Here is a 13,514-nt window from a genome sequence, read left to right as displayed (position 1 = left end):
TTTATATCACTTTCTCATTGACAGATTGGTCTATTCTTGTTATCCAGCTAGGACAGAGACATCGAACTCCTGCCTTCATTGTATTTTTGTTCAAGGATTCAAAGTTTACAACCAATTTTCTTGCATTGTTTAGTGGGAATTTTGGTGAATTGGTGATGATTATATCTCACTTTCAATCATGAAAACATGCTTAGAAGCTAACAAAAGGAAGAGAGGGAGGGAGAGAGGAGGGTAGGTTCATCCAAGCTGGCATTATTGTTTGGTTATTAAGGTTTCCTTCTTTTTTTGTTCCATAGCAGTAGAAAATGATTTCCCAATATTTTATCAGCTCTCCCATATACTTAGGTGAGTGGTACAACTTCTAGACGAGGATAAAAGGAGAAACATTAACTCATACTCCAATCACAATTTCCCTACAATAATACAATACCATCACATTCCTATGCTACTCTGAATAGGAAATAATAACAATATGAAACTTACAATAAGTCTTTTGCTCCTGAAGAGAAAATTGCGAGAAAGTGGTAGGGAAAACGGGAATTCTTTGCTTAGTGCCAAAGGGATGCAGGTATTGATTGGACTTTTATTTTCTTTTTTCCTCGTCAGCTTTGGTTATTCAACTTTTCTCATGAACACATGGGCCCATGTACCGCAAATATCAATTTCCCTTTTTGTTTTTTTTTTTTCCCCCTTGGGGGGCATAGGAAGTCTCATTGCCCATTTGATGTTTTATGGTTTAACTGCTCAGCAACGTTGAACCGACAACCTGGGAAGGAAGCCCGTCACTGTCACATACAACAAAAAATTCACTCTCTAATTGAACTAGGTAAATGGGCTACAACATAGGATCACTGCCATCACCAGATATAATTATCCCAATGCTCATAAAATCTTTCTTTTCTAGCCAGATGACTAATCAGGTCCTTTATAGTAATTGGTAGTGGTTTACAAAAAGCCAGACCCTAGATGAAGACAGAATAATTCAAATGTTGGTGTAGCTAAAAGTGGAGATTCATTAAAAATTTTCAACATCAAATGACAAACTGATCAAGATGACTGAACTTGACATGATTGGAAGGATTCTTAAAACATTAACTAGCACCCAGGTCAATCAGTGAATTAGTCTTTAAGGCTAATTCCAAAGTGAAAATAGAGGAAACTGAGCTTCATAGTATCAGAATCTATCCCATTGACCAATCTATGAATGCAAACATCTTCAACTTGGTCTAGGTTAAATAGAACCATCTTATGCCCCAGCTCCTTCAACCATTTCCTGTTCTACCTCGACCTCCCATTCTACCTCAACCATTTCCTGTTCTACCGTGCTTGGTATCACTGGATAGTATTTGTAATAAAGTTCTCCAACATCGTCACCAGATAGCTTCTTCCAGCCATTTGGTCCCACGTAGTAAACTGATTAACAATTAAGCTCATTAAAAGTGGGTTACAAATACATAAAACAAAATCATTGAGAAAACCTTTCTTTTAGACTTGAGAAAGAGAGAGTACCGCTGGCAACACCACCACTGGCTCCATCTCGGAATGTGGCGTGATAAATAGCTCTTGTGGCCAACTCTGCAGCTTCTTCAATTGACATATCATACCGATAGCTAGCACCAATACCACCCAAAAACAGAAATTAATGACTGTGGATACATAGAGCTGAGCACAATATGAGACAAATAAAAATGTCAATCATAATCTAATAAAACGGGCATTGAATAAGAGAAATTCTATGATTTAATTGCTAAGAGCCAAGCAAGTTGACATACTACCACACAATTATAGAATTAATGACGGAACAGTGATGTTATCATTAATACAGAGTTATAAAGCTTCAATTAGGAAGAAAAGTATGCTTAGTACCATAACTGCAGACAACCAATGTTTTCAACAGTTGCAATTGACAGTAAATAGATCCAGAACACTAATATAAACCATTTAAAAGGTTTCTACTGGTTCTCACTCCATTGGCATGTCTGATTCTTAATATCCATTCCATGAACTTAATATTAAATCTAAATTTACAAGGAGGAGAACGGGATAACTTTTATGTCATAATATTTGCATTTATCAATGGAGCAATGACCACGAAAGAACAGGAAGAAAAATGCATACCCATTATCCAGCACACCATAAGCATATGGTGAACCAGATCCAACAGAGAAACGCATTCCCTTTAACCTTCCCCCTTCACTGTCCACATAGTATAGTCCAGGACCCTAGAATCCATGTTAGGCAGTAAGTTAAAACATGCAAGCATTACTACTGCATTAGAATGCAAGGGGGAAAAAAGGGAAAGGAAGGAGGGAAAGATAATAAAATTTATTATCAAATACCGTTTCATCCCATCCAGCAATCATGGTTCCAATTGAAAGTCCCATTCCTCGATAAGAATAGAGAATGTTTGCCAACAGTTTTGATGCTCCCGTAACAGAAATTCTACGTTTGTTTGCTAATTCATGCAACCGGCACTAGATCATGGCAAAAGATTAACCATTAGCACTTCAGATATGTAAGGGAAATTGGAAAAACACAATAAGAGGCCTAAGAGTTTTCTAAACCATATGAAAGCCAGGAAGGTTGCATTGTTTTGACACCAAAAGAAAAATACAGACCAGAATAACACCCTAGTGCTCCACTTTCATTTGACTCTATTCTATTTTGATAGCAAGCCAATTAGGCAAGCAGAATGCATTAAATTTAGCCACCCGAGCAATCAGGATGTATGCCTGAACTCATTTTCACAGACTTCCTCCTTAAAAGTTTGTCTCAATAACAAGAAAATAAGACCTTTGGGTCAAAATGAATCAGAAATTAATCATTGAATCAGATTCAAAGGTGGCTGTTAGTTGGGTGTGTAATAAGCAGTCTCGGCTGTGGGCTCAATGGAAGATATTTGAAGATATTGATAAGTTTTGTGATATCATTGTAATGGTGGATTTTGTCCATATCAACAGGAGGTGATTCCCTTACTAAAATGGGGGTAGATTGTTCTTCCCTATTTCAAGATTGGCTGTAATGAACTTATTACGCTTTTTGGTGGTTTTGTCTTGTAATTTTGGTTTTTCTGTCTTGGCTGGCCTTGGACCCTGTTTTACGCAGGGATGTTCATTCTGTATTGAAATCTTTTTATTAATGAAATCCATTATCGGCTGAGCAATAAAAAAAGAGAAAAAAAGAGCAAAAATTAGAAATCTAAGTTCACTTCGGCTATGAGTGCACAAACGCGTACATATACAATCATAGTCATAGATACCAATATCATGAAAACAACTTTGCTTAGTTATAACTTGAAAGGGTTAATCTCTGTGTGTAAGTCACATTGAAGGGGATATCCAAGCCACTTAGCTATTACTAGGCTATGCTATGCCAAATCTCAAATCTTCTTATATACTTCTTTTGTTCTCAAACATGTGTTTTAGAAAAAGCAGGATATCTTTAGTTCACTTTTAGAGCCAATGAAAAAATCATCTGAAATCTTTGAGATGGTAACATGCTCTCGCTTCCTACATTGCATAACCCTATGCTTTTAGAAAAACTGCAATATATAAGTGTAGACACCCTAATTGGTCCAGACCCAAATCCATTGCGCTTAGTTCAATAGGGTCCAAATTTCCAAGTCCACTCATTATTTTACATATTTATTTATTATTTTTCTATTTATTTATTTTTGGGTTTATCTTTTTGGTTGATTATTATTATTATTATTTTTTTATCCCCGATTTTTTGTTGATTTTTCTTATCTGATTTATTTTTAAATTTTCTGGTGTTAAGATAATGAGATAGTAATGAAAAAAATAAAAATAATGAGGATTTTGGCCGTGAGTTGGGGCTGATAGAGTTTTGGCTGGATTCAATCTGTACAGGATAAAGCTTATGTTTATGATAATATTGAAACCCTGTCAACAATGGATTCATGGTTAATCAAAAACTCTTCTGCTTACACCTTATAAATACAGGATTGAATCCAACGAAACAAAACACACAAAAACAGAGAGGAATACAGAAGCCCAAATAAGAAAAACATAAAGGAAATCACGCAAAGGGAAGCCATAAGGCAGTTAAAAAATTTTGGGAGATTTTTGGGTTAAAAAAAATATCTTTTCTGAAAAGTTTTCTTAAAAATTTTCAGTTTCTGATGGATTTTTCAACGCGAGTAGAATTTTTCAATGAATTTTTTGGCGTCGGTTAAATTTTTCTGAGAGGTTTTCCAGAATCTGCTTGAAGATTTTGACGAAGGTTGAAATTTCTAGCAAACTTCCGATGAACAAAATCATGCAAAAGGAAGCTAGAAGGCAGCCAGAAAATTTTGAGATATTTTTAGGTTAAAAAAATATTTTTTTTGAAAATTTTTTTAAAAAATTTTTAGTTTTCGGTGTTGATTGAATTTTTCAATGAATTTTTTGGCGTCAATTAAATTTTTTCGACAGGTTTTCCAAAATCTGGTTGAAGATTCCGATTAATGTTAAAATTTTTGGCAAACTTTCACTGAACCAACCTAAATTCCGACGAGATTTTTCAGAATCCTACGGAGATTCAACCGAAGTTCTTCGGGTTTAAAGAAAGAAGGAGGAAAAACGAAAATGACAAAGAAGGGGAAGGAGAAATTTGAAGAAAAATGAGAGTTTTTGCCTTTTTATACCCTACTAAAACGATGTTGTTTTAGCGTTTAACTCAACTCAGGATCCGCACGTTTTACCTCCTGGAGGTCCAACCCGTTATGCTAACTTGCTTCTAACCTATGTTTCAGCTGAACCCTTCAGACGAGCCGAGCCATCCTTCAGCCGAGCCGTTCTTGTTTTCGGTTTTTTTTTTCTAAAATTTAATTTAATTTATTTATTTTTATTGCATGAATAAATTTTGAAAAAATGAAAAATATAAAAAAAATAAAATATTTTGTGAAAATAAATAATAATTATCCAATAATGAAATTTTTAGAAATTTCAAATGGTAAATTTCTATAAAATTCCTAGATGAGAAATTTTTGCTAAATTTGTACCAAATGGTGGAATAATTTAGAGAAAATTTCAATAACTAAAATAAATATTTATTCTCAATCAAAAAAAGAAGAGAAAAAATAAAAAATGATAAATAAAAATTTTGGTTGAAGATATGTGACAATTATCCAACGATGAGATTCTTAGAAATTTCAAATAGTAAATTTTTTAAGAAATCTCTAGGGAAGAAATTTCTTTAAATTTATCCTAAATGATGAAAGAATTTAAATGAAATTTTAATAAAAAATAATTGTCATATTTTTTTTCAAAAAAATTTAAAAAATTAAAAAAAGATTCTATATAAGCCTAAATGGTGAAAAATTTTGAAATAAAATAAACTATTTCTAATTTGGCTCAAATAGTGAAATAATTAGATATATTTTCAATAAAAAATAAAAATAAAAATAATTAAATCTTTTTTCAATGACGGAGCCTCTTCAAAAAAACAAATAAGATTCTTGAATACTCTTGAGATGAAAAAATATTTTTAAGAATTCTATCAGATTGATAAAGAATTTTAAAAATTATTTTCAATATTTAACATAAAAATTTAAGACTATTAGAATCAAGACCTTATGATAAATTTAAAATAAAATAGTACCATCCTTCGGATTGACATATGGGGATGCTATAACCTTCTCCATATATAATCGAAGTTTCGAACCCTATTCTGATTAGTAAACCCAAACTTATTTTTTTAGGGACCTTTGATCAAGCTTAAAAGCTCCTTAAAAAGATAAATTCCTTAGGTGACCAATCACACTTAGTTAAAAAAGATTAGTGATAACTCAATTTGTTAAGTCTAACTATATATTTGTTCATCTATATGTTATAACAATGAGTATAAATGAAAATGCAAGGAAAGAATGCCAATATGACCCATTCTGCATAAACCCAACAAATATACTACTTTTCCTCTACAATTCCTTAAATAACAACCGATATGCAAAAATAGAAGGTACGAATCTAAAACCAAAATAAAAGATCGAGATGGTAGCCACTGACAAGAGGACAATTCTTTATTCCATTACCTTGATGCCTAAATTTCTGTGCCAAAACTGGCAGTCAGCAGCTCCACCAGCCATTGTGCCAAGCATGTATGGATTGATTTCGATGATTTTCTTCACAGACTGTGATGCTACCAAAATTTAAGAAAAGTAATGGTAATCACGATTTTGATGTTACCATCCAAAAACATTAAAAAAAAAAAAAGATTGCAAAAATTCTAGAAATTCTTTAATTTCAAGGTTTAACCTACGATGTCCATAAATAAATGATTCCCTACAAATAAATTTCTAAAAAAAAAAATTCAGCACATAATTCAGTTCCATAACTCTAGCAAAATTGACAAGAAAAAAAAAAGAAACATACAGATATAGCCTCCCATGCTAGCTCTAGAATCAGCAGCAACCATGACGCCTTCTTTAAAGATGAAAGCAAGCGTGGTGGTACCCTTAGCAGGTTTCACCATTTGAATAGCTTCTTTCTGAAACCCATCAAACTGCAATACACCAACCAAACATAAAATAAACCCTACAGTTTCCCCTTTTCACTCAGGAAAAAAAATACTACTGTAGCACGAATTAACAAAAAAATTCAACTTACATCTGCAGTATTTGGGAGCCCAAACGACGGCGCAGCCGCAAACCCATCAACAAGCTCTCCAGGAGCACCCCAGACTGGCGCCACCGATTCTAGACCGCTAGTGTCAAGCTTCATGTTTGGCTTTCTTTTTAAAAAAAATCTGCAGAAGAGTGAAATTGAATTAGGATTTTTTCCCCAAAAAAATTTAAAAGATAAACCCTATATCGAAAATTTTCCTGTCAAAATATCTATACAAAAAATATATATATAAATTTGAGGCTGAGAAGATAACCTTTTCAATCAGATTGCAGATGATCGGTGAAGAGAAAAAAGTCACAGTCTAGTGAGATGCAGCAATAAAATACAGGAAATGGAGTGGTTTTTTGATAAATAAATAACACAACTGGGAGTTTTCTTGTGCATGGGGAAACGTGCTTGGTTGGATCATCCCCGGCTCTCAGCTCGGCCCAATATTTGATCCAAAATTGAGATAGAATTTTGACTTTGTAAATCCAATCCAGGCCATCCCCTCGAGATTATGGTCCTAGAGCTAGTTGGTTGATGGTTGGGCCTTCTATCGAGAAATCAAATGCCCATGTAGGAGAATTGGAAGATTGCAAGTCTTTTAAAACGATCATACGTGAATATGTTAGGTAAAATATTAAAATTTATATATTAATATTATATTTTATATAATCATTATATATTATTATTTGTGTGTATATAAAAATATTAAATATTTTTTTATTTTATTAAATTCATATATAATAATTATTAAAATTTTAAATTATATTATTTTTATATTTTATTTATATTATATTATTATATCATACTTTAATTTATCAAATTTAATTAAAGAACAATCCAAATTTGGATCTGATTTATCTAACTCACCCTTTTAAATTATATTTATTATTAAAATATTATAAGGATATCTTTATATTAATATTTTAATAAATTCAAATTTTAAATTAAATAAAAATAAATATTTAATATTTACATATATCTAGGATCCGATAAAATTAAAACTTAAAACATCGTACCGTGATCTCACTTGAGTCAGATGAAACTTTTAGATGTTACAAGTAACTTTTACATAAACTTGCCCTGGATTTCAAGCTCAGGATATAATTTAATTTATAAAAATATTTTTATTTAATTTTAATTTTAAATATATTTAAAAATATTAAATTATATATATAAATTTTTAATTTTCTAATACATATTTTTAATAGTATTAAGTCTAATTGGGCCCGATTGAGCCGAGGCAAACTTTGGACAAGTTTTCAAAAAGTCAATCGTGCGTGGCTCAGCCTCATCTGAGCCATACATGAACATTTCTATTAACAAGAAAATAGTTCTATTGGCAATGTCTTGGATCATCTTAACTGACTTTTTGTCTGACTTTGGGCAGTTCTTTGAGAAATGTCCTGATTTTCCACAGAGAAAACATTTTGAGCTTTTGATCTTTGGGTCTTTCTTCTTTCTTGCAAATTTGAATCTTTGAAATCTTCTGGGTTTATCAGCATATCTGAAGAATTTCTTGTGTCTGGGTCTGGAGATTTGTGGAGGTTTGGAAGGTCTGAATCTTCTGAAATGTTTTTTTTTCTTGTTGCTGCAAAAACATGTGGGATCTTTGGAGGAACATTTGATTTGTAAGCCTGAGGAGGAGTAAGAACAGGGCTTTTCAAGCTTTTTGGAGTTGTGCACCAAGGTTTTGATGTATTTGTGCTCTTTGCAAATCTTATCAAGGGCTTTTAGTATCATCTTGTAGATGTCTCCAAAGGTCATAGATTTGACATCAAGGGATCTGAGGTTCAACTGGGTTCTTGTTTGCTGGGCAAGTTCTTCTGGAACAGAATTAAGAAATGCTTGTCAAGATAGTGAGAAGAGAAGTATGTTTCTAAAAGATTTGATTATTGAAAAATTGGAAAAGGAAAAGCCAAAAGAGAGTCTTACTTTCATGGATCTATCCACTCTTAGCAACTCTAATTCTCAACCTTCTTCCTCTAGATCTTCTTTTAGTTTATCCTCTCCTCCATCTCCTGTACTTAAAAAGTTCTCCTCTTCTAAGCTTAAGTTCTTATATGAAGTAGATTATATTCCAGAAGAAAAGAAAACCCAACAAACAGTCTTACCCCTTGTAAATCCTTATACACCTTTATCAAACTCCTCCCCTTCTCTTACTAGATCTTTAAAAACTCTTTTAAAACCCAAATATCCAGCTCCAAAAGAATATGTTCAAGCCACAAACTTTGATCAATGTATTCTTCCAGCAGGACCCCAAGAGCACTTTGTTACTCTTCAGATCCCAGAAGAATTTCCTCACCAGTGGTCAGAACAAGGATACACTCACATCCACTTTGGTGCTATCAGAATCGCTTTAACTTTCCATGGTAGAAATGGAATTCCTGTCTGTACCAGAATGGCCTTATTGGACACCAGATTTAAAGATTACAAGCATGCAGTCCTTGGAATCGTCGAGACGACCCTCAATGCAGGAACTGTTTTCTTCACAGTCTTCCCAAATTACAATATGTCTCTTCATGATCCAACCCTGTTAGATGCTTTAAAAGTTCAAGTTCAGATCGTAGGCACAGAAATGAAAGGCCTCCAGGCAACCCTTCACTACCAGATGGCATACAGAGTTCAAGATCATGCCATTAACTTGCCTCTTTCACACTCCAGTGATGCAGTTTTTGTTAAAATGGAAACAGCAGACAGAACTCTCAAACATGTTCATATTCCAAAGCAGATTTCCAATGAAGAACTTGCCACCCTTCTCCCAAAGACGTGGACGACAAGTTATCAAAAGATTTGGAAACAAGATGAGCCAATTGAACACATTGATCCAACCTACAAGACAAACCAGGATGGTACTGTCACAATTGAATTTGATCACAGCAAAGGAAAGGATGTTCCTCCTCCAACAATCTTTCCAACCCAGTTTATGATGCAAAGATGCCATGCTGATCTCCTTGATGTTTCAGTCACACACTTTCAGTCCAATGAAAATCCCGTCTATGCATATAAATCTCCAACAGGACATTGCTATTGGGACATAAATTGTCAATGCAAAGAATGCCAGATCGATGCAGATAAAAGCTTCCTGGATGATGATGATGATGATATTCCAAAGAAGGAAAAGAAGAAAAAGTCTTCTCAGCAAAAGCTCAAAGAAAGATATGAAAATGGAGACCCTGAAGTTGATCTCCTTGGTGAACCCTCAGGAAAGTTTGACTATTATGTCATCTATCCTAAGAAAGACAAACCACCCTCTCAAACCTACTCAAGTCAACCCACACACAAACCAAATTCCTCTCAAAATTCCACCCAACCTTTACCACAAATCTCTATGATGCAACCAACCTATCCCAACTCAACCTTCCCTCCTTTTGAAGAATTTCATAAAAACCAATACAAACACATTCCCAAAATCCCCACTCCCACTGACAGAGATGAATATGGAAACCAAAAAAGTGTTTCTCGTGCTGAAGCAGTTTTAAACTGGCAAACTGAAAATTCTCTCCAGCAAAATTCCTACTTGCACAGAATTGAACATAAGTTAGACCAAGTCAGTCAACACTTTGATCAGAGCCTTGTCAATCTCCAGAATATTATTCTTGAAATTCAGTCAAAGATAATCACACTTGATCAAGAACTCAGATACATGGCTGAAAATAACACTGGTATCACTTATGCTTTCACTGAACGAGAGAAAGAAATGAAGAGCCTAAAGATTCAACTTGCAGACCTTCAAAATCAGTTTCGTCAAAAACAACAACAACAACAAGCAGCTTCGAGTTACAACATCTTCACACCATATCATACTGGTATGCATGATACTCCTTACCAAGCCTATACTCCTCCCCCATTTCAACCATACAATCCTCCAACCTCACCTCCAAAACTTTTTTTCACACCTTTTCAGTATAAACCTCCCCCAACATCTATTTCAACATCCTCACAACCAACACAATACTTCACTCCTCTTTCAGAACAACCAGACCAACCCCCTTTCGGTACAACTGAAAAATGGATTCACAGATTTAGAGAAAAACAACCAGTTGATCTAAAACCCAAAAGAGTAGCAGAACAACCACTTTCTCAACCCTCAAAACCACACCCAAGTTCAAGTTCCACACCTCAAAACCCTACACCACAACCAAACCAAAAACCTGTACAACTCATGATTTCTCCTACACAAACCCTTTCAAAAATACTTCACCAGATGGCACAAGATAACCTTCCTCAGTTCTCTATTGAAGATATTTTTCCCTCTACCTTTGAGAATGAATCTCACATGGATACTGTCAAATCAGAAGAATCAGTTGAAACAGATGATACTGATGACTCTGATGAAATGATGCTCCCTCAGATTTTCATGACAGAACCAACAGTTGAAGTTCCAGATGATACTCCAGAAGTCCATAATCCTGATGCAATGGATGCTGAACAACACCCTCCTCCACAACAATCACATGCTCCTCCTTCAACATCAAAATTCTCAGTCTTTACCATTGATGATGTTCCTCCTTCAAAATGGCCCTCAAGATTTCAAGAATTCTTAGCATGGGGACTTGTTGAATTGAATTCTCATCCCAATGTTACGATGAACACAGTTTTGATCAGATTTGTTTTCAGACTAGTTGAAACGCTGAAAAATTTTTGGGACAACATTGGTGAATACAGACAACTCCAGTTTCTTCAATGCTCAACAATCACGGACGCTGTCTCTCAATTTGTAGTAATCTTTTATGGACAAGAAACTCACAGATTAGAAAAGATCAGAGAGTAATTCTTCAGACTCAAATGTTGTTCTCTCCATCCAAAAGACCTTGACAGATACTATCAACAATTCTCCCAGTATTTCTACATACTTGGTGGATTCGATGATGTCAACTTAAAGCAAGCATTTCTTAATTCTGTTCCAGAAGAACTTGCCCAGCAAACAAGAACCCAGTTGAACCTCAGATCTCTTGATGTCAAATCTATGACCCTTGGAGACATCTACAAGATGATGCTAAAAGCCCTTGATAAGATTTACAAAGAGCACAAATACATCAAAACCTTGGTGCACAACTCCAAAAAGCTTGAAAAGCCCTGTTCTTACTCCTCCTCAGGCTTACAAATCAAATGTTCCTCCAAAGATCCCACATGTTTTTGCAGCAACAAGAAAAAGAAACATTTCAGAAGATTCAGACCTTCCAGACCTCCACAAATCTCCAGACCCAGACACAAGAAATTCTTCAGATATGCTGATAAACCCAGAAGATTTCAAAGATTCAAATTTACAAGAAAGAAGAAAGACCCAAAGATCAAAAGCTCAAAATGTTTTCTCTGTGGAAAACCAGGACATTTCTCAAAGAACTGCCCAAAGTCAGACAAAAAGTCAGTTAAGATGATCCAAGACATTACCAATATCTCAGGTATCAATCTCTCAAATGATGATCTTGAATCAATTTTCTCTCTTGATGATGAGCAGAATGAAAGATCACTGTTTATGATAAAGCAGTTTGACGATGATGAGTATGCAGATTCAGATTACTCAGAATACTCAGATGATTTCACAGATGATCAATGTTATGAGTATATGTCAGTTCAAGAACTCTAAAAAATTCAAACCATTCAACCTCCAAAATTACCCTTAGCTCCAGTTCAGATTTTCACTCACAAACATTCCCCTCCTATAACAGTTACAGCTTTCTTTGATACTGGTGCAACTCAAACCATAGCAAACCCTCTTGTCTTACCCAAACACTTTTGGACAAAACAAAAAACCTTCTTCAAAATTGTTGATGAAAATGTATTTTCTACAGACTTTGTCAGCAACCCTGTTACCCTTCAAATCCTTTCAGGATGTCGAATAACTCAAAAGATTTTAGGATCTTCACTTCCCCAAAAAGACCTTGTTATTGGTTTTGATATTATAACCAGTATACCAGGTTTAAAGCTTAGTGAAAATGGTATCAAATTTGAAAGTTACTTCAGACCTTGGAAAAACCTTCCCAACCTCTTTACCCTTACCCTTCAACCAGATGTTTTTCAAGATTTCAAACACAAGTTCATTCACTTTTCATGTGCAGAAACTCACTCAGATTTTTTCCAGAAATGTGATTACCCACTTTGGCAAAACCCTGAATTTTTCATTTCCCTTCCCTTCAAGAAAGATGAAAATGCCAATCCTACAAAAGCTAGTCATTCAGGCATGAACCCAGATCATTTCAAACAAGCAATCCAAGAATGTTCCCTTCTCCAGGCTCAAGGATTAATTGAACCAACCTCCTCTCCATGGGCGTGTGAAGCGTTTTATGTCAACAAACGTTCAGAACAAGTTCGTGGAAAACTCAGATTGGTAATCAACTACAAGCCTCTTAACATTTTCCTTGCAGATGATAAGTTCCATCTTCCAGATAGAAAAACTTTGTTTGCAAATCTAGCAAATGCAAAAGTCTTCTCAAAGTTTGATCTCAAGGCAGGATTTTGGCAACTAGGTATACATCCACAGGACAGATACAAAACGACGTTTTGCATTCCTCAACACCACTTCCAGTGGACCGTAATGCCTTTTGGATTAAAAGTTGCTTCTTCACTGTTCCAAAAAGCCATGACCAAGATATTTGCTCCAATTCTTGATAATGCCTTGATTTACATCGATGATATCTTACTGTTATCTCCTGATGACACATCTCATGCACAGTTATTGGATAAGTTCCAGCGCATTTTTCAACAGTATGGGATAATGCTTTCAGAGAAAAAGATGTTCATTGGTGCTACAGAAATTGATTTTCTAGGCATGCATCTCCAAGATGGTCAGTACATTGCTCAACCTTATATTGCTCAGTCACTTACAGATTTTCCTGATGCAAATCTCTCAAAGAAGCAGATCCAACAATTTCTCGGTATAGTCAACTACATGAATGAATTTCT

At 34.6% G+C, this 13,514-nt stretch overlaps 1 protein-coding gene across 1 annotated transcript; it reads right to left on the bottom strand.

The window, feature by feature from the left end:
• Window positions 1-863: 863 nt before the first annotated feature.
• Window positions 864-7,017, bottom strand: LOC111317985 (proteasome subunit beta type-5-like). Its single transcript, XM_022920568.2, has 8 exons — window positions 6,877-7,017; window positions 6,606-6,744; window positions 6,372-6,501; window positions 6,032-6,138; window positions 2,340-2,474; window positions 2,119-2,222; window positions 1,510-1,610; window positions 864-1,413 (listed from the first exon to the last, which is right to left on the bottom strand). The coding sequence occupies exons 2-8, from the start codon at window positions 6,717-6,719 to the stop codon at window positions 1,247-1,249; spliced, it is 858 nt and encodes a 285-aa protein (XP_022776303.2). The 5' UTR covers window positions 6,720-6,744; window positions 6,877-7,017; the 3' UTR covers window positions 864-1,246.
• Between the last annotated feature and the right edge of the window lie 6,497 nt (window positions 7,018-13,514).

The sequence above is a fragment of the Durio zibethinus genome, chromosome 2 (genome assembly GCF_047325235.1).
Source record: "Durio zibethinus cultivar Kanyao isolate XHJ-2024 chromosome 2, ASM4732523v1, whole genome shotgun sequence".
Classification (NCBI taxonomy): domain Eukaryota; kingdom Viridiplantae; phylum Streptophyta; class Magnoliopsida; order Malvales; family Malvaceae; genus Durio; species Durio zibethinus.
This window is presented reverse-complemented; position numbering and strand designations above follow the sequence as displayed.

Bases quoted from the DNA above. Each gene is read 5' to 3' on its own strand.
- LOC111317985 (XM_022920568.2), bottom strand. From the start codon at position 6,719: ATGAAGCTTGACACTAGCGGTCTAGAATCGGTGGCGCCAGTCTGGGGT. The intron at 6,139-6,371 runs GTATGTTTCTTT...AAATTTTGGTAG, and splicing joins TAGCATGGGAGGCTATATCT to CATCACAGTCTGTGAAGAAA. The intron at 1,611-2,118 runs GTATGCATTTTT...TATTGGTGCTAG, and splicing joins TATGGTGTGCTGGATAATGG to CTATCGGTATGATATGTCAA.